At 48.0% G+C, this 19,614-nt stretch overlaps 2 protein-coding genes across 10 annotated transcripts in view; one reads left to right on the plus strand and one right to left on the minus strand.

Annotated features, from left to right (window-relative positions):
• The window catches only part of LOC119434082 (uncharacterized), a 191,307-nt gene extending 174,133 nt beyond the window's left edge, over positions 1–17,174 (plus strand). For 5 of the 9 annotated variants that reach the window (XR_005188531.2, XR_007464222.1, XR_007464225.1 and 2 more), the window contains 3 exons: positions 3,169–3,238; positions 5,104–5,178; positions 9,400–9,574. Coding sequence is in view for 3 of the 9 variants with exons in the window: in XM_049658516.1 (XP_049514473.1) it covers positions 5,104–5,178; positions 16,773–16,781 (84 nt within the window). In the remaining 6 variants the exon portion in view is untranslated. Of the gene's footprint in view, positions 1–3,168; positions 3,239–5,103; positions 5,179–9,399; positions 9,575–16,772 lie in introns of those variants that run through there. The other 4 variants (XM_049658516.1, XM_049658518.1, XR_007464224.1 and 1 more) reach the window with 3 other exon arrangements.
• The window catches only part of LOC119434080 (uncharacterized), a 207,903-nt gene that overhangs the window by 122,392 nt on the left and 65,897 nt on the right, over positions 1–19,614 (minus strand). Inside the window, exons 4-5 of the mRNA XM_049658515.1 lie at positions 16,977–17,058; positions 16,470–16,547 (exon numbers count right to left, since the gene is read on the minus strand). Coding sequence (XP_049514472.1) covers positions 16,470–16,547; positions 16,977–17,058 — 160 coding nt within the window. The remainder of the gene's footprint in view (positions 1–16,469; positions 16,548–16,976; positions 17,059–19,614) is intronic.

Below are 19,614 nucleotides of genomic sequence, written 5' to 3' on the forward strand. Positions count from 1 at the left end.
TCCTTTTTCATGAGCGGCTTGAACGCTCAGCACCATGAATGCCATCCCTATAGTGGCAAAAACGGTTTTGAAAGGGACCGCCGCCTCGGTTAGCCGTTTATGTGCGGTATCGGCCAATCGTGTATCACATAACGCCTGCTAAATGGACAGAAGGGGAAAAGAGAGATTTGCCGTAAGTGATATGATATCATGATATCAGTGCATTAGTACTAACCTTAATAAAGTGGCCGTGTCTCAAGGAGTAATATTTCGCCACTGAAGTGAAATGCAGCCACACTAAGTGCGTTGAGGATTGAATTTACCCGAAGCTCAATGTCCGTGTCTTCTTTTTCTTGCCACCACTGGGCAAAAATGGCAAGGGCAAGTAAACATAAACGTGCAGACCTTGACTAAAGGCGAAAGCAATCAGCGCTGAAGCCAAAACGGGGAGCCACGGACTGTTTAAGCGGCGAGTATGACAAAAGAAGGAAGACATGAAAATGGGCTTTCACTAGTTCATATTATTACAGCAAGGCTGTATGTGGCTGGCCGATTCGCCCGTCTGTCGCATGTACGCCGAAAACCATCATCATCAGCAATGGCTCGAGTGGCGTCGACTTCTTCCATTGCTGGCTCGTCATTCCAGCGTGGAATTTCACTTCTCTTCTGTCGTCGTAATGGAAGTGGGGGGGGGGGAGGGGGGGCGATTAGGGGGATATAAGCGGGTATGGGCCATCCATTGTCTTACGCAAGGGACAGATTTAATTGGGAAGAATCGCAAGTGGCAATGGAGGGGGGCAGGAGGGCGAATGCTGCTAACCACGCCGCCGAGCAAACTGGAGACAGTGACGTCAGTGGCATCGCTTTTACCGACGCAGCCACACGTGTGTGTAACCGCATTAAGAAACACAAAGACGTAACCAATAATTGAGAAAGACTTTCTTGAACCGTCGGGATTCACCCAGTGGTGGGGGCCGCACGTTTCAGCATCGCTGGTTAACCATCTGTACGGAATGCTTGGGCGGTGATCTTTTGTTGTTGAATTCATTGTAATTTATCGGCATTGGTACGCGTGCATTGATTCGATGTTTACCGGTGACCGCCGGTAAACATCGGTTTAGACCGCTTCTCCATGGAAGGCGTCTCTTATCAGACTATCGCTCTACGTAAAACGCACTTGCTGTATTCACAACTTTTTTTGTTTTAATTTGTCGCCAATACGACAGCGAGAAAGGCTTGTCTTGGTAAGATCAGCATCTTGTTCGGAATGAGCAATCTCCGGCGGGTCGAAAACTCTCGTGCTTTCCCTCGTCTGCCTTCTTCGCGAATCAATTCGCTGGTTGACCGGGCAGCTAGCAGTTTACTTTTTAAAAAATCTTGCCGTACTTATTTATGAGGATTATCCAAGTATAGCAGCCAGGCAACCATCTCTCTTCGCTCTGAGGAGCCCATGTGACGCGGGTTCAACTCCACTTAGTGGAAAGTGTAAAAAATGCGAGATAGATAATGGGAAAGAAAACTAGTCGGACAAAGCTATTTGCAATAAATGAAAGACTTACAAAGCAGACGACTACAAGCCCGGGTATGTGCTAGCGTCGCCCCACCACCTCGACTTGGAGCTTACACTGTATCATTTGCGTCACAGCGGGAAACGATCAGGAGCCATTTGTGAAACATTACTTTTCACTATAAGAACATAAAAAAATAGAAGTGGGCGAATACGGATATGTGGAATACGAATTTATTCCTGTAGTATTTGTTACCAAGACGACATTGACTAGTGCAAAAAACGACTCCTAACTAAGCTAGATGCAAATGATCAATTTTAAACACCGAATCGTGCATGGATTCCTCATTTAAGAAACTGCACAAATCGATGTTGCAAAGGAGCTCCCGAAGAACGAACGTCTACTGTACGACTATCTTTGCAAAAACGCCAAATAAATTGTTGCTGAACATGCCCTTGAATTATACATGTGAAAGGGTCCGTCGCAAGGACTGACATCACTGGTTGTAGCGTCAAGTTTAAAACTACTACTTCACTAGACTGCCAGAAACCTAAATGACAGGCATTCGCCAGATGCTCGTCATGTAGACTTCAGTAGCGTACCCAGGATCTCTGCCAGGGGGGAGGGGGCAGTTTGCCAATACCATCTAAATAGCACTAATTTCAATTTCTTCACGGGGAATTGTCAAAAAATGCGCTTTTTGTGAGTGCGCAGACGATTGCGCGTCTTACATCTTAGTTGCAGTACTCAAATGCGCAAGGAAAGAAAAGGGGTTAAACAAAAGAGGCGGGTTACGTCGGCCTCAGGGGGGGGGGGGGGGGAGTTACAACCCCCGAGTCCCCCTCCGACGGTGCGCCACTGGTAGGCTTCCACCGAAAATCTAAAACAAGGCTTGAAGTAACCATGTTGTTTCACTTGTGAAAATATGCGATACTGTCAGAGCTGGTTGATACTGAATATTTTGCAATTTTTTAATATTCGAAAATTTAGCGAATATTTAGTGTCAAATATTCACCCACCCGTAATAAAATTGTTCTCTCATTTAAAAGAAAAAGTGCAGGAAGGAACTCGCGCCGTATTCCGTGTCAGCGACACCAGGTGTCCTCCTCGCCAGTTCAACCAGGTGTGTGCAGACTTGTGTGTCGCGTTTCACGGCCGGCTTACGCGATGCGCTCCCCTTCGCGCTAGCGAAAAGAATACCGCACAGTTAGCAATCAACATCGCTAACTGTGCGGAAGTTGACTGTCGCTAGCATGAAGCCGTGCAAGCCTTCTCGATCGGCAGAACGGGACACATAGGAGATGGCGAACTAGAAAAAAAAACATTCTATGAGTCACCGTTCCAGTATTAGCAGGAAACGGGCCAGCATGCTGTAAGCAAAACTACATATCGTGAAGTTATGCCGCGTGACAACCGAGCCAAACTGTAGGAAAGAAATGCAGAGCAGGCGACAGATGTTTTCCTCTCCAATAGTATCTCGTTAATTCCACAGAGATATGTGGAAAGACTCCCGTATGTTTTTTTTTTTTTTTTTTTTAATATAAACCAAAATAAATCTGTTTGCTGAACAGAACAGTGCAGGCCTATTTTAGCTGCGTCATAACGTAACCAAACATAATTTAACCAACACGAGTGACCCATGGAGCTGTGCGTAACATTTCTTTAATTTCAATCCGTGCAGGAGTGCGTGGAGTTCTCGAGCCGTCGTCCGTGTGAGACCCGGTGCCACCAGACGTCCGCCTAGCCAGCAGGTGAGTGCAGCCGTGTTCTTCGCGTTTCACGGGCGACTTGCGCGGTTCGTGTAGCGTCAGTCAAAGAGCGTCGCGCTAGTTAAAATGAACTACCGCTCACTAACTCATGGCCAGTAGCTGAATGTGAAGCTTATTTGTTGCGATTGATAGTGTACGAATGCCTTTGCGCTAGCGACATACAACTCCTGCATAGTGAACGAATAACAGCGCGAAAAGGCAAGGACGAAAGGAGGCATGTGTGTCTCCCCTTCTGGTCCTTGTCTTTTCGCGCTGTTATTCGTTCACTATGCCGGAGTTGTATGGCGCCAGCGCAATCGTGGGGGCCATAATCGGCGAATAATAAAAGAAAAAAAGTAGCGCGGGCCTCTGCCCATTTGGAGAGGGGCCCGGGGGATAGCGAGGAGAGACTTTGTGAAAAAACACAAAGCCTCGCCTTATCCCCACACTCCGGTCCGAGTGGCGGACCACGCCGAACCCGATCACTGCTGCGGCTCATCACTGCGGCTCCTGGGATTCGAACGTGGGCCCTTGCGAGTGCCACCGGCGACACTCTAACCACTCGGCTACCGGAGCGGCACGGTAATCGCCTTACGAAAGGCGACCAGCTGTGTGATGCGCAGGCTGCTTGTGGTGAGGGGGAACAGTGCGTGCTACGTCAACGCCTACGTCCGACTGGTGTTCGCTTATCGTCATCCTGCGATATCTGAGTTAAACGACGGATTAAACGGTTTGCGCATGTGCGAGCCGTCTTTGCGTTCCGCTGTGCTTTATCTGCTATGGCGGTTGAGCAAGGTTTCATCAATGATGAAAGGAAAAGTGCAGCAGGTTTATAGAAGACAGGGCATATTTCTTCGGGCTCTATACTTGCACAGAAGCAGTGTGTCTTTAACCGCATAATGTGAGCGGGAAAGAAATATACCGCCTGAACCATAGTGTTATGTGAAAATGGAATGTTGTAGTTACGCCATGCCATTGAATTTCCTGTACGCTGCACTATTGCCGTCAGTGGTACTGAGCGAATGGACGCATGGGAACCACATGGCGTCTTTACCGCCATGCATGACGATGGTTGATCATTTACGATTGAGGGCAATGCCTGATCCATCTGAGTCGCTTCTGCAGATAATATGGCACACTGAAATGAAAGTGTTGTAAATACCCTCCTATACTTATAAGTGACTGCCAGTTGCGGCTATGAACCATAGTATATCAGGGGTGGACATGGGCGGTTTCGCAAATTTTACCGTAATTTAACCACGAGCAGAGGCTAGTTGGAACTTCAGAATTGAAGCTATAAGAGCGCGATATGATGAACAAGGGAATTACGTGAGAAGGTCGTTGCCTGCAGGACTGTTTGTCCCTGTCCCTGTTTCACCGGCGGCCTCTTGATATGCTAGATAAGATGCAAGTGCCTGTGATCTTCTCCAGCTTAGGTAGTTTATATCGATACTCAAAATTCCCGGAGCATGTTCGCCTGTGTTGTCCCGTTGCCGCTATTTTCCTAGTAGGTGTAGCAATCGCAAATACAAGAGTACTTGCATACTTCCAGCCACTTAGCTGCCGACTAGTGTGGCGAATATTTGCTAGTGCGCCGATGGCGCTATTTGTTCTTCATACACTGTTGTCATATTATGCCACTTTTGGTACCTATCAAGTTAACGATACGTTCGTGAGAGCACCAAGACGTAGGCTGCTTGATAGATACTGTCAAAGTGGCAAATGTTCGCCAAGAAATTATTCGCATTTAAAAGAATCTGTTTGCTGCACACAACAGTGCAGGTCTATTTAAAGCTGCGTCATAACATAACCAACACGAGTGACCCACGAAGCTGCACAAAACGTTGCTTTAATTTCAACCTGTGCAGGAGTGTGTGGAGCTGCGTTCTCGAGCCGTCGTCCGTGGGAGTCCCGGTACCACCAGACGTCCTCCTAGCCAGCAGGTGAGTGCAGCCGTGTTCTTCACGTTTCAGTCAGAGAGCGTCGTGCTAGTTAAAATGAACTACCGCTCCGTAACTGAATGTGAAGGCGTATTTGTTGCGATCGACAGTGTACGAATTCCTTTGCGCTAGCGACATACAACTCCTGCATAGTGAACGAATAACAGCGCAAAAAGGCAAGGACGAAAGTAGGCATGTGTGTCTCCCCTTCTGGTCTTTGTATTTTCGCGCTGTTATTCGTTCACTATGCAGGAGTTGTATGGCGCAAACGTGGCTGTCGCCACGATCGGCGAATGGTAAAAGAAAAAAATTAGCGCGGGCACCTGCCCATTTGGAGAGGGGCCCGGGGGATAGCGAGGAGAGACTTTGTGAAAAAGCACAAAGTCTCGCCTTATCCCCACACTCCGGTCCGAGTGGCGGACCACGCCGAACCCGATCACTGCTGCGGCTCATCACTGCGGCTCCCGGGATTCGAACGTGGGCCCTTGCGAGTGCCACCGGCGACACTCTAACCACTCGGCTACCGGAGCGGCACGTTAATCGCCTTACGAAAGGCGACCATCTGTGTGTTGCGCAGGCTGCTTGGGGTGAGGGGGAACAGTGCGTGCTACGTCAACGCCTGCGCCCGACTGGTGTTCGCTTATCGTCATCCCGCGATATCTGAGTTCAACGACGGATTAAACGCGGCGCGAACAGTGCTGTTCGCCGGCACTCTCAGGAAAGGAAGCGGCGGTTTGCGCATGTGCGAGCCTCCTTTGCGTTCCGCTGTGCTTTATCCGCTATACATGTACGAATTGCGGTTGAGCAAGGTTTCATAAATGATGGAAGGAAAACAGCAGCAGGTTCATAGAATTAAATGCGGAGACAGGGCATATTTCTTCGGGCCCTATAGTTGCACAGCAGCAGTGCGTCTTTAACCGCATAATGTGAGCGGGAAAGAAATATACCGCCTGAACCATAGCGTTATGTGAACATGGAATGTTGTAGTTACGCCATGCCATTGCAATTCCTATACGCTGCACTATTGCCGTCAGTGGTACCGTGCGAACCACATGGCGTCTTTACCGTCATGCATGACTACGGTTGACGGCAATGCCTAGTGAAAATGCATCCATCTGAGTCGTGTGGTCGCTTCTGGACGACATTGCACTCTGAAATGAAAGTATTGTAAATGCGCTTATACTTATAAGTGACTGCCAGTTGCTGCAGGGTATATCAAGAATGGATACTGTTTCGCAAATTTTACCGTAATTTAACCGCAACCACAACCTATAAGAGCGTGAAAGGATGAACACGAGAAATACGTTAGAAGGTCGTTGCACTCGTATGCGTGCTTGTCCCTGTCTGTGTTTTACCGGCGGCCTCTCAATGTGCTAGTGAGGATGCAAGGGCCTGTGAAAGTCTCCAGCCTATATTTATGTCCACTGCAGGACGAAGGCCTCTCCCTGTGATTTCCTAACTTCAACCCAGCTCGTTTTCTGCCGGCTGCGATATCTGCGCTTCCCTTCTCTTGGTATTCATTCTGTGACTCTAATGGCCCATCGGTTATCCATCCTACGCATTACATGGCCTGCCCAGCTCCATTTCTTCCACTTAATGTCAGGCCTAACATTTTTAGTTCCATCGCTCTTTGTGCGTTGCTTAACTTGTTCTCAAGCTTCTTTGCTAACCTCCAAGTTTCGGCCCCATATGTTAGCACCAGTAGAATGCAAATGCAATGATTGTACACTTTTCTTTCTAACGACAGTGGTCAGCTCCCAGTCAGAGCAAGCAAGGGCATCCTCTGACATGGCATGCAAGAGAGAGAGATCATTTTTTCTAGGAAGGCAGAGAGGTCGATCTGAGCTAGCAAGCTCTGCGGTGCTTTATCCGCTATACATGTACGAATGGCGGTTGAGCAAGGTTTCATCAGTGATGAAAGGAAAACTGCAGCAGGTTTATAGAAGAAGACAGGGCATATCTCTTCGGGCCCTATAGTTGCACAGCAGCAGAGCAGGGGGAAAGAAATAGACCGCCTGATTCACAGTGTTATGTGGACATGGAATGTTGTAGTTACGCCATGCCATTGCAATTCCTATACGCTGCACTATTTCCGTCAGTGGTACCGTGCGAATGGACGCAAGCGAACCTCATGGCGTCTTTACCGTCATGCATGACCATAGTAATGCCTAGTATGGCGTTACAAGTACTGTAATTAAATGTCCTTCTACACTTATAAGTGACTGCCAGTTGCGAACCGTATGAACCATGGTATACCTGCCATGGTATGAACTGGCGGCCTCTCAATATGCTAGTGCAAGGGCATGTGACCGTCTCCAGCTTAGGTAGTTTATAGCCATACTCAAATTGATGGGATTCAATCCCCGGAGCATGTTCGTCTGTGCTGTCCGGTTGCCGCTGTTTTACCAGTTGGTGTAGCTATCGCAAGTACGAGTCGGCCACTTAGCTATCGACTAGTGTGGCGAATTTTTCATAGTGTGCCGATGGCGCTATTTGTCTTTGAGCAAGGCTGCGACGTGAAGTGCGTACCCAACTTTCACTGATGGGAGGGTGGCATACTGAAGCGGTAGAGGTTTCCTGGGCATTACCGCATACAATTGCAGGAGAGATGTGCCTCCACCTTGTAAACCTGGTTGACATTGGTGTACCTTACGTGTTAGTCATGCAGCGTGGCAGAAATTGAATATGTTGCAGAAAGCCGTGTTTCACTGCTTTATTAACGTCAATGTGTACACCCGGAAACGTTCCGGTGGTTATGGGCCCCCTAGATTCATTCATGCTCCCTGGGGCCGGACCTGATTTCACGAATGAGTCCAATATGTGCCGGGCCCTCTTGGTCGTGCTTGAGTGCCTAGTTGTGGCTCGATCTTGTCAGCGGCGTAGAAGTGTCACGTCTGCAAAGAGACATATACATGAACATTAGGCAGAGCTCCGCATTTCTTTCTTACGTACCACACTGTGCGCGGATTAAAGAATCGACGTCATTCTAGGTATGGCTTGTCAGCTCTGTGCAAACTTTTCAGCTCAATGAAAGGCTGGTAAGATGCACGCAAAAAAGGTGACAGTCTAATGAAAACCACAGGAACATGAGACGGTTGCAGAAAGTGGGACTGTTTAATCTGTTATATTCGCACTACGAATGCAATCGCCACTGCTGTACGAGGTAAGCATGGACTCAACCGAGTGCACGCAACTTTGGTTTGCACAGGGCGTCGCGATACGAAGTCTTTAGCGCTGTACAAGCCGGCATTAAATATGACAGTTTTACTAGTACACTACAAGTAGACATGAATATTGGTTATGTAGTTGCCGTTATGTCTTCTAATTGTTACGATAAGAGCACGGCAAACATTTTGCCTGATGTACTTTTTTGTAGTACCTGAGGTATCATATCCTTCGCCTCCTGCTTCAATACATGATGTCAATGAATCAATGGCTCAAACTGTCCGCTAGGGCCATGTCATAACCACGCGGTAAGCGCATCGCTGTGGAAACAGACAGTGCACGCAGCGTACACCGTGATGGAAGCGATGTCTCTCATTGTGCGGCATTGTTGTACACAACTGCCACTATAGACCAACCTTTGGACTGTGCTTACAGGGCAAAGCTTCACACATACCAAAGAGCACAGTAGAACACAGTTCTGTCGAAAGAAGCCATCGACATTCGAAGCGGTCGTGGCAAAATTTCTGCCAGTGCTATTTGTTTTCGTGCTTTCCACATCCGCATGGGGCTTTTCTGTCAAAATTAAATTGGTTATGCAATTGCATGAACGACAGCAAGAGGCGTTAATCACCACCGTATGTAGCCACAGAAAGCTTAAGGTAGGTTCCTTGTGGTGATTCATTAATTCAACCCCACCAAGGCACACATAACTTACTGCCCGTAACCGTTGCATTCCCTCCTTTCTCTAGCATCATATAGATTGAGCTCGTATTGGCGCTGTAATTGGCTACTTAGATGTTATGAAGCTGAGCTGCCTTGCCTTGTCACGGCAACGCAAGCCGCAACGGACATTGTTCCATCGAAATGCAATTCTCGCTACATTTCGCTGATACGATCCCTGCTGAATTACAATAACCACGACTACTTTCAGTACCTCTTCGCTGTTCCTTACACAATGGGCTGTCAATGAAACTGCGGGCGCTTCTATGTTTTACGTGTCATTAGACACAACTACTGTGCGTATAGAACTGAATCCATGGCATTTTTTTTTCACTACAGGCCGTCTAAGCCCCGCCCTTTTGCCGCCGTTGGAGAAGATATTCTACTACACAAGCCGACACGCCGACAAAGCAATTACACCATTCCAGAATCATCTGAAAGCTCGCACTGAACCTTCCTGCAGTTAATTTTCGCTCGCGCTCTTTCATCGTTCAAGGCGCCCGTGACCAACAAGACTACACACACCTGGATGGGCTGAGTAGGAGCACGTCTGGTGGCACCGAGCCTGACACGGGAGACCGGCTCGAGGTTCCAACTCCACGTACACCTGCAAGTTGAGGCCAAGATGTATGCGTATCCCAACGTACGAAGGGCCAGAAAACAACAGGATTGGTTATACATTCTTACGTTGCTGTGATTGTAATCGAATAAAACGCCACGGTATTTGGCACTCACGTCAGTGGCTCATGCACTTTCTCTAAGCAGTGGTTGTATGTCAGATTGTTTCTTTACACTTCCCATTAATTATGACGAAGGAAGAGTGGAGTAGTTGAATAATAGAGCTGTCACGTAAGGCAGCTCTATTTCACGCGACAGCTTGCAATGTTTCAGGGAAATTTTTGCGCTAACACAAAGCAGGTGCTGAATTGAAGCCACATTACTACTACGCTCGTAATACATCACTACCTGTATCAGCTGTATTATGGTACTTCATACTGCTGCCTGATGCAGTGGGAATATAGAAAGATCACACTTTTGTATATATTATTTACCGAACGTAACCGATCTGGTTCCATGGAGTCGCTGCGCTACATGCTCTACGGAGATTTGGCATTGGGTATGCGCATCGCTGTTATGGGAAGTCCGCCTCACTGTAGCACCAGCAGCCCATACTAACCAATATAGTGCGTGTACCGTTAATCCGGCAGCCTTCACGAATTTCCTGGCAATATTTCTACTTACTACTGCAACATCCTGCAATGTCAAATTATGCAAACTTAGCGTGACCGCTATGCGCGCCTCCATGCATTGAGGCCAAGAGTCCAGTAAAGCATACAGCCACATCTCAAGCGGTGAAACCTGAATACTATGGGTGGAAGACGTATTGGGTTAGCACAGAATCGGAAATATCTAGTAACAACTAATGCGAGATTGCCAAGCACCCGAAGCGGAGCGGTCAGAACACCTTTGTCAGAAGGAGGTCCGGACCTACATAGGGTGTATCTGAGAGGAGAACGACCCTGGAGACTCTGTCTCGTTTTTGCCAGAGAATCTGGGACCTTTCACTATGTAAAATATTTCTCGAATCAACCAAGTAAAGGCACACCCGCTCACCCGCATGTGGCTTCCAGTCGGAGGGCGCAGCCCTTGCGGTTCAGCTGGCGACGTCCATTCCAGTAGCAGTCGCAGTTCTCCACCCAGATCGACTTGCCGTACAACAGGCCGCGTAGCTCTGCAAGGTAGCAAAAGAAGTAAGTCGCTGTGTCCATGGCTGCTTTTTGGTCAAGGATAATTCAAGTGTGTTCAGTGAAGGCGTCAGGGTGTCCGCGGCAAGGCTTATCTTTCTGACGTTTCGAGGCTTTGTACAACCACTCAACGTCAGCGCCCCCTACAAGGGATACTATAAATGCATCAGTCTCGCCCGAATAAACTTAGAGACACAAAATGTTTAGCGTCTTACTAATGCTTTTGTCAAAATGTCCTAAAAATACGCAGGATTACATGTCCGCATCACAAGCATGCGAGGCAACCGCCATAGCGCAGAAAAAACGGTGCCTTGGAAGCTATGCGTCTCACAACGCTCGCGTGCTTGCGTGATGAACGCCGCCACTGCAGGCGTCGCACTTCAATGGGGCACAACATGAAACGGAAATAAAAGCCGTCAGCGTTCTAGCTCGGAGTGTGCAATCTGTTCGGATGAGACTATTGTTGTCTGTATGTTTCTGATCAATTCCATATGAAGCTTTACAAGCTGTGCTTGAATTCTTTAATGACAAGCACGGGACTAGACTCTCGTCTGTAAAGCTTGTACTCTGCAGATGACTGTGTGATGGTGTTGGGCCTTCTTATTTTCTTTGCATTTTTATCTTTCCTTTTACCTTTTATTGCGATAGCAATTATATGGACACTCCAAAGCAGATTTCTGCCGTCGCCGTCGCCGTGAGGTTCCGTATGACGTCAATGGAGATGAAATCGTCGCCGCGCGCCGCCGAACGCTGTATGTGCGAGTGAAAGGGCGCGAGGGACGCGCGCTTTCACGGGGAGTGAACGCACGGCGGAGAACAAACGCGCGTTCTGTGCCGTGCTCCCTTAAGGGCTGCAGAAGTAGGCGTCTCTTTCCTCCTTTACAATCACCATATATGTAGAGCAAACGCGCCTTCTTCTGACGCACGAACGGCCGTGAGGGGGGGGGGGGAGGGAGGGGACGTTTAGCTGCGGCACCAAGTACCTATTTATATCAGAGGCTCCGGCAACAGTCACCAACGCCGCACGCATTTTGTGCGAACGTGGGCAAAACGCCCACGTGTTGCCGGTGCTGCTGCATGTCCAAGTTTATACAGCTGATAAAGCTACTATCATTACTCCGTATAGCTCTCTACAAATTTGCTATCGCAATTGATGCTTCGCCTTTCAAGTGAAACTGCGACAACTTTTTTTTTCCTATTGTTAATCAGCTTTTCTTTCTCATGGTGTTGTTTGCATATGTTTATTTGAGTAATAATAATAATGAAATGCAGCAAGAACAAGCGCACAAGAAGAAAGGAACACATACACCTATCGCTTGTGTCTGTGTTTCGTTCCTTCTTGTGTCCTTGTCCTGCTGCACTAGACGTCATGCCATTCCTTAGCCAAGTTTGCCTGCATATCCCGAGCCGCGCACAATGTACGCTGCAGTAACAATCATATGGCACGTCATGACAGCGGAGTTATTACATGGAAAAAAAGCCGGCAGATCCCACGCCCTGTGGGAATCGATGTTATGCGAAGCAGTGCGCGGGGAGCCTACCAAGTTAACGAAACGACCGTGAGAGCACCAAGACGTAGGCGGCTCTTTCATGACACGCATGTCATGACATTGACATTCATGTCATCAGTAATAATGGGTCCCTTTAGCTACACCTAAGAGACCTTAAGGTGAAAGCCTTAGACATGCCCATGACTATGACTTCTACCACCATCCTCCAGTGTTTCCTTCACTAAGCACCCACGTCCGAACCCATTCCTGTGGCTTTGGAGAGTTATTATTTTCGGCTGGGTCATTGTCATGACCTATCACTTCTGTTCTTCATACACTCCTGTCATACTATGCCAATTTTGGTACCCACCAAGTTAACGAAATGACCATGGGAGGACCAAGACGTACGCGGCTGTTTCATGACGTACATGCCAAGCATGTCATATCATTTATGTTCGTCATGTACTTTTGCCATAGTATGCCAATTTTGGTACACACCAACTTCGACCATGAGAGCACAAAATCGTAGGCGGCTAGATAGATCTAAAAGAGTTGACTGTTGGGCTAGTTGGTGTTTAGACATAGGTGCTGTCTGGTGTTGCGCTTTTAACAATGGTTCCTATGGCTAGATAGATAGATACTGTCAAAGTAGCAAATGTTCGCCAAGAAATGCTTCGCATTTAATAGCTTTCCATGCCGATAGCGTGAGGTCACGCGACATGATTCACCAGTAGCTGGAGTTTCCAACACAGAAAAGGAACAACTCCTTAGCAGCTTGTCGGAAAACGCTGTCAACAGCCGGCAGACCAAAATCGGGTGTCGTGTCGGCCTAGTGTGAATGAGCCTTAAACGAACGCCAGTCGGGGTTGGGCCGAGGGGTGCCAACTATTTCCCATTGGTCGCCTTATCAGGCGCCCACTACGCCATACACTCACAGAGAGACATCGCTCAAAACAGGTTATATCGCCGCTCCGACGCGAGCGGCAATATACGTTTGCTTTCACTTTTTAGTCTATGGTTTTTGCCTATGGCGCTGACGCCATAGACAGCTTTGCTGTGCAACAATAGGGCCCGAAGAAACATGCCCTGTCTTGCTTCATAAACCCGCTGTAGTTTTCCTTTCATCATTGATGAAAGCTTGCTGCACAGTTACAGCAAACTACCCATGACGTGTAGTACAAGCCATTTCGACATAACACCATTGAGCAGGCGATCTCTACGACCCATTTCTTTCCCATTAAGTTCTTACAGAAAAGAAAGACACATCGGACGCACTGCCTGGTGTGCCACTATAGAGCACGAAGAAATATGTCCTGTCTTGTTTTATAAACCTCCTCTCCTGTGCGGGCTGCAGTTTCCCCTTCATCATGATGAAAGCTTTCTCAGCCGCCATTCGTACATGTAAAGTGTATAAAGCACCTTCATGCTTCGCACTTGCGCAAACCAAGCGTTTCCTTTCCTGAGAGCAAACAGCAGTTTTCACGCCGCGTTTAATCTTGCTCCGTCTAACTCAGACATCGAGGGATGACGATAAACGAACGTCAGTAGGGCGCAAGCGTTGACGTACTGGCGACAAGCAGCCTGCGCATCACACAGCTGGTTGCCTTTCGTAAGGCGATTAACGTGCCGCTCCGGTAGCCGAGTGGATAGAGTGTCGCCGGTGGCACTCGCAAGGGCCCACGTTCGAATCCCGGGAGCCGCAGCAGTGATCGGGTTCGGCGTGGTCCGCCACTCGGACCGGAGTGTGGGGATAAGGCGAGGCTTTGTGTTTTTTCACAAAGTCTCTCCTCGCTATCCCCCGGGCCCCTCTCCAAATGGGCAGGTGCCCGTGCTAATTTTTTGTTTTACCATTCGCCGATCGCGGCGACCCCACGTTTGCGCCATACAACTCTTGCATAGTGAACGAATAACAGTGCGAAAAGACAAAGACCAGAAGGGGACACACACATGCCTCTTTGGTCCGTGTCTTTTCGCGCTGTTATTCGTTCACTATGCAGGAGTTGTATGTCGCTAGCGCAAATGAATTCGTACACTGTCGATAGCAACAAATACGCCTTCACATTCAGTTACTGGCCATGAGTTACGGAGCGGTAGTTCATTTTAACTAGCACGACGCTCTCTGACTGAAACGTGAAGAACACGGCTGCACTCACCTGCTGGCTAGGAGGACGTCTGGTGGTACCGGGACTCCCACGGACGACGGCTCGAGAACGCAAGTCCAAACACTCCTGCACAGGTTGAAATTAAAGCAATGTTTTGTACAGCTCCGTGGGACACTCGTGTTGGTTAAATTATGTTTGGTTATGTTATGACGCAGCTTTAAATAGACCTGCACCGTTCTGAGCAACAAACAGATTCTTCTAAATGCGAATCATTTCTTGGCGAACATTTGCCACTTTGACAGTATCTATCTAGCCGCCTACGTCTTGGTGCTCTCACGAACGTATCGTTAACTTGGTAGGTACCAAAATTGGCATAGTATGACAACAGTGTATGACGAACAAATAGCGCCATCGGCACACTAGCAAATATTCGCCACACTAGTGGGCAGCTAAGTGGCTGGAAGGATGCAAGTACTCTTGTATTTGCGATTGCTACACCTACTAGGAAAACAGCGGCCACGGGACAACACAGGCGAACATGCTCCGGGAATTTTGAGTATCGATATAAACTACCTAAGCCGGAGATGGTCACAGGCACTTGCATCTTCACTAGCATATCAAGAGGCCGCCGGTGAAACAGGGACAGGGACAAACAGTCCTGCAGGCAACGACCTTCTAACGTAATTCCCTTGTTCATCATATCACGCTCTGATAGCTTCAATTCTGAAGTTCCAACTAGCCTCTGCTTGTGGTTAAATTACGGTAAAATTTGCGAAACAGCTCATATCCATCCCTGATATAGTATGGTTCATAGCCGCAACTGGCAGTCACTTATAAGTATAGGAGGGCATTTACAATACTTTCATTTCAGTGTGCCATATTATCTGCAGAAGCGACTCAGATGGACCAGGCATTGCCCTCAATCGTAAATGATCAACCATCGTCATGCATGGCGGTAAAGACGCCATGTGGTTCCCTTGCGTCCATTCGCTCGGTACCATTGACGGCAACAGTGCAACGTACAGGAATTTCAATGGCATGGCGTAACTACAACATTCCATGTTCACATAACGCTATGGTTCAGGCGGTATATTTCTTTCCCGCTCACATTATGCGGTTAAAGACGCACTGCTGCTGTGCAACTATAGGGCCCGAACAAATATGCCGTGTCTTCTATAAACCTGCTGCACTTTTCCTTTCATCATTGATGAAACCTTGCTCAACCGCCATTCGTACATGTATAGCGGATAAAGCACAGCGGAACGCAAAGGAGGCTCGCACATGCGCAAACCGCCGCTTCCTTTCCTGAGAGTGCCGGCTAACAGCGCTGTTCGCGCCGCGTTTAATCCGTCGTTTAACTCAGATATCGCAGGATGACGATAAGCGAACACCAGTCGGGCGCAGGCGTTGACGTAGCACGCACTGTTCGCCCTCATCCCAAGCAGCCTGCGCATCACGCTGTTGGTCGCATTTCGTAAGGCGATTACCGTGCCGCTCCGGTAGCCGAGTGGATAGAGTGTCGCCGGTGGCACTCTCAAGGGCCCACGTTCGAATCCCAGGAGCCGCAGTGATGAGCCGCAGCAGTGATCGGGTTCGGCGTGGTCCGCCACTCGGACCGGAGTGTGGGGATAAGGCGAGGCTTTGTGTTTTTTCACAAAGTCTCTCCTCGCTATCCCCCGGGCCCCTCTCCAAATGGGCAGGTGCCCGCGCTAATTTTTTTCTTTTATGATTCGCCGATCATGACCCCCACGATTGCGCTGGCGCCATACAACTCCGGCATAGTGAACGAATAACAGCGCGAAAAGACAAGGATCAGAAGGGGAGACACACATGCCTCCTTTCGTCCTTGCCTTTTCGCGCTGTTATTCGTTCACTATGCAGGAGTTGTATGTCGCTAGCGCAAAGGCATTCGTACACTATCAATCGCAACAAATACGCTTCACATTCAACTTGCTTCACTGGCCATGAGTTACTGAGCGGTAGTTCATTTTAACTAGCGCGACGCTCTTTGACTGACGGTACACGAACCGCGCAAGCCGCCCCAGAAACGTGAAGAACACGGCTGCACTCACCTGCTGGCTAGGAGGACGTCTGGTGGCACCGGGACTCACACGGACGACGGCTCGAGAACGCAACTCCACGCACTCCTCCTGCATGGGTTGAAATTAAAGAAATGTTTTGTACAGCTCCGTGGGTTATTCGCGTTGGTTAAATTACCACGACTACTTTCAGTACCGCTTTGCTGTTCCTTACACAATGGGCTGTCAATGAAACTGAAGCACGTTACTGCGGGCGCTTCTATGTTTTATGTGTCATTAGACATAACTACTGTGCGTATAGAACTGAATCCATGCCATTTTTTTTTTTTACTACAGGCCGTCTAAGCCTCGCTCTTTGCTGCCATTGGAGAAGATATTCTACTACACAAGCCGACACGCCCGCAAAGCAATTACACCATTGCAGAATCGTCTGAAAGCTTGAACCATCCGCCACACTTAAACTTCCTGCAGTTAATTTTTGCCCGCGCTCTTTCATCCCGCAAGGCGCCCGTGAATCCTGACCAACAAGACTACACACACCTGGATGGGCTGAGTAGGACCACGTCTGGTGGCACCGAGACTGACACGGGAGACCGACTCGAGGTTCCAACTCCACGTATACCTGCAAGTTGAGGCCAAGATGCATGCGTATCCCAACGTACGAAGGGCCAGAAATGAACAGAATTGGTTATACATTCTTACATTGCTGTAATTGTAATCGAATAAAACGCCACCGTATTTGGCACTCACGTCAGTGGCTCGTGCACCACATCCTGACAATACTGTCACTCTGGTTGCAAGTAGCGGTTGTATGTCAGATTGTTTCTTTGTACTTCACACAAATTATGACCAAGGAAGAGTGAAGTCGTTGAATAATAGAGCTGTCACGTAAAGCAGCTCTATTTCACGTGGCAGCTTGATATGTTTCAGGGAAATTTTTGCACTAACACGAAGCAGGAGAAAAAAAATATGTCCGTGCTGAAGCCACATTACTACTACACTCGTAATACATCACTGCCTGTATCTATGAGCTGTATGGTGTGGTACTTATTATGGTGCTTCATACTGCTGCCTGATGCAGTGGGAATAATGAAAGGTCACACTTTTTGTATATATTATTTACCAAACGTAACCGATGTGGTTCCGTGGAATCAGTGCGCTACAGGCTTTACGGAGAGTTGGCACTGATGTGAAGTTTATTTCCTTCTTACAAAGGAGGAATCCGGGGCTCCGCTGTGCAGTTTGACAACATATAAAGCATAACTGAAAATGTAACAATGTAAACACAGAATCTCAGACGAACATACAGTTACTACAAAGAAGCCAATAACTAGCACACATGAATAAAGTGGCGCTATACAAAACAGCAGTCAGAATCAATTAAATATTCGTTGGTTTGTTTTTTTAAATACGCTCAAATACACCCAAGACTAACATTTGTTGACACTTTATTAAGAGTTGCAATTACCTGAAAATTTAATTTTTGTTTGCCATAGTTAGTACGTGTTTTAGGGACCTGGTGGATTTGTGTACGAAAATTGTTTTGTATGTGTTAGTTACCTATTTTTATATATATTGCACCAAACTAAAAGGCTAGACCTGATTCGCTTTAGGCAAAATAACGTGGACAAAATAACGTGGACAAACGACAACGTGGACAAACCTTTTGAACGGCCATAGTAACCATTGTTGCGTCCCGAATCGGCCGGGCGCATTCTTTGGGTGCTTTCCTTGATGCCACCCCTTTCATCACCGTCGGCCAGACGGCGACAGTGATCGACAGCGGCAGTGACGCCATGACAAAGAAGCTCACTTAGAAGCGACCGACCCCAACCGCCACCCTTCGTTAGACGCGGGGATTAGTGCAAAGGCCATTCTCCCGACCCTGGCAAGATTACCGTCGGAGGGCAAGAAACAGGTCACCGACTTTCGTGGAAGGGGTGTCAACCCCTTGTTTCCGGATTGCCTCGTCCTTGCTTCGAAGGTGCAACATTAGAGGCGGTGTTCAGCGAACAAGACGGCCCGTCTGATTGGCCGCATCAAGGTTCTCCGATTCCCTAGTCGGGTCAACTAGGAAAGACCGATGTTTTATAAGGAGACACCTTGCGTGCAGTGGTGTGTCCTGACGAGTTCTGATATGTGCTCAGACATGTCGTCAGACATGCTCTACGGAGAGTTGGCACTGGTAATGCGCATTGCTGATATGGGAAGTCCGTCTCACTGTAGCACCAGCAGCCCATACTAACCAATATACTGTTAATCCGGCAGCTTTCACAAATTTCCTGAATAGAGGATCGCACCCGTGGCGATATTACTACTTATTACTGCAGCATCCTGCAATGTCAATGTATGCAAACTTACCCTGACCGCTATTCACGCCTTCATGCATTTACTGGACTCAATGCCAAGAGTCCAGCAAAGCGTACAGCCACATCTCAAGTGATGAAACCTGAATGCTATGGGGGGAAGACGTATTGCGTTAGCACCATCAGAAATATCTAGTACCTTCCACAACAGCAATTTAAGGCGTGCTCAAGTTGAACACGACGACGACTGTATACAGCTTCCTGATTGATGTGGTTTGCATGAAAACTTTTCGAGTATAAAGTAATATATATAGGCAAGTTGCACTCACATAACACACGCGGGTCTATTTTTTTCTTTGCGCCTTTCTTTGTTCTCGTGGGTAGCAACATTCTCTTTCTTGACCGTACCTCGGAGAATTCGTCCATTTACCTAATGCTTAATTCTCGACTTAGCGCTCAAAGCAAACTATTTCGAACTGATTTATAAAAAAAGAATAAAACACAGCCTGCGAGATTCAAACGCTCCGATTTAGCAGCGACCACGGAATAACCAAGGAATAACTCCGTGGTTTAACGAATATATCGCGTCAGTTTTCCCTTCGACGATAAAGGCTCATTCACAGAAGGCCGACAAGACACCGATTTTATGGTGATTTATATTTTATGGTCTGTAGGCAGGACGGACAATGCTGTCAACAGTCGGCAGACCAAAATCAATGTCGTGTCGGCCTAGTGTGAATGAGCCTTAAACGAACACCAGTCGGGGTTCGTTTAAGGTGGAGGGGCGCCAACTATTTCCCCTTGGTCACTCACCAGCTACAATTCGTGAACTCCAATATGTGCCATAAAGTTTTTAGTCAACATCTTTGATT

Source organism: Dermacentor silvarum, chromosome 11 (genome assembly GCF_013339745.2).
Source record: "Dermacentor silvarum isolate Dsil-2018 chromosome 11, BIME_Dsil_1.4, whole genome shotgun sequence".
Lineage (NCBI taxonomy): Eukaryota > Metazoa > Arthropoda > Arachnida > Ixodida > Ixodidae > Dermacentor > Dermacentor silvarum.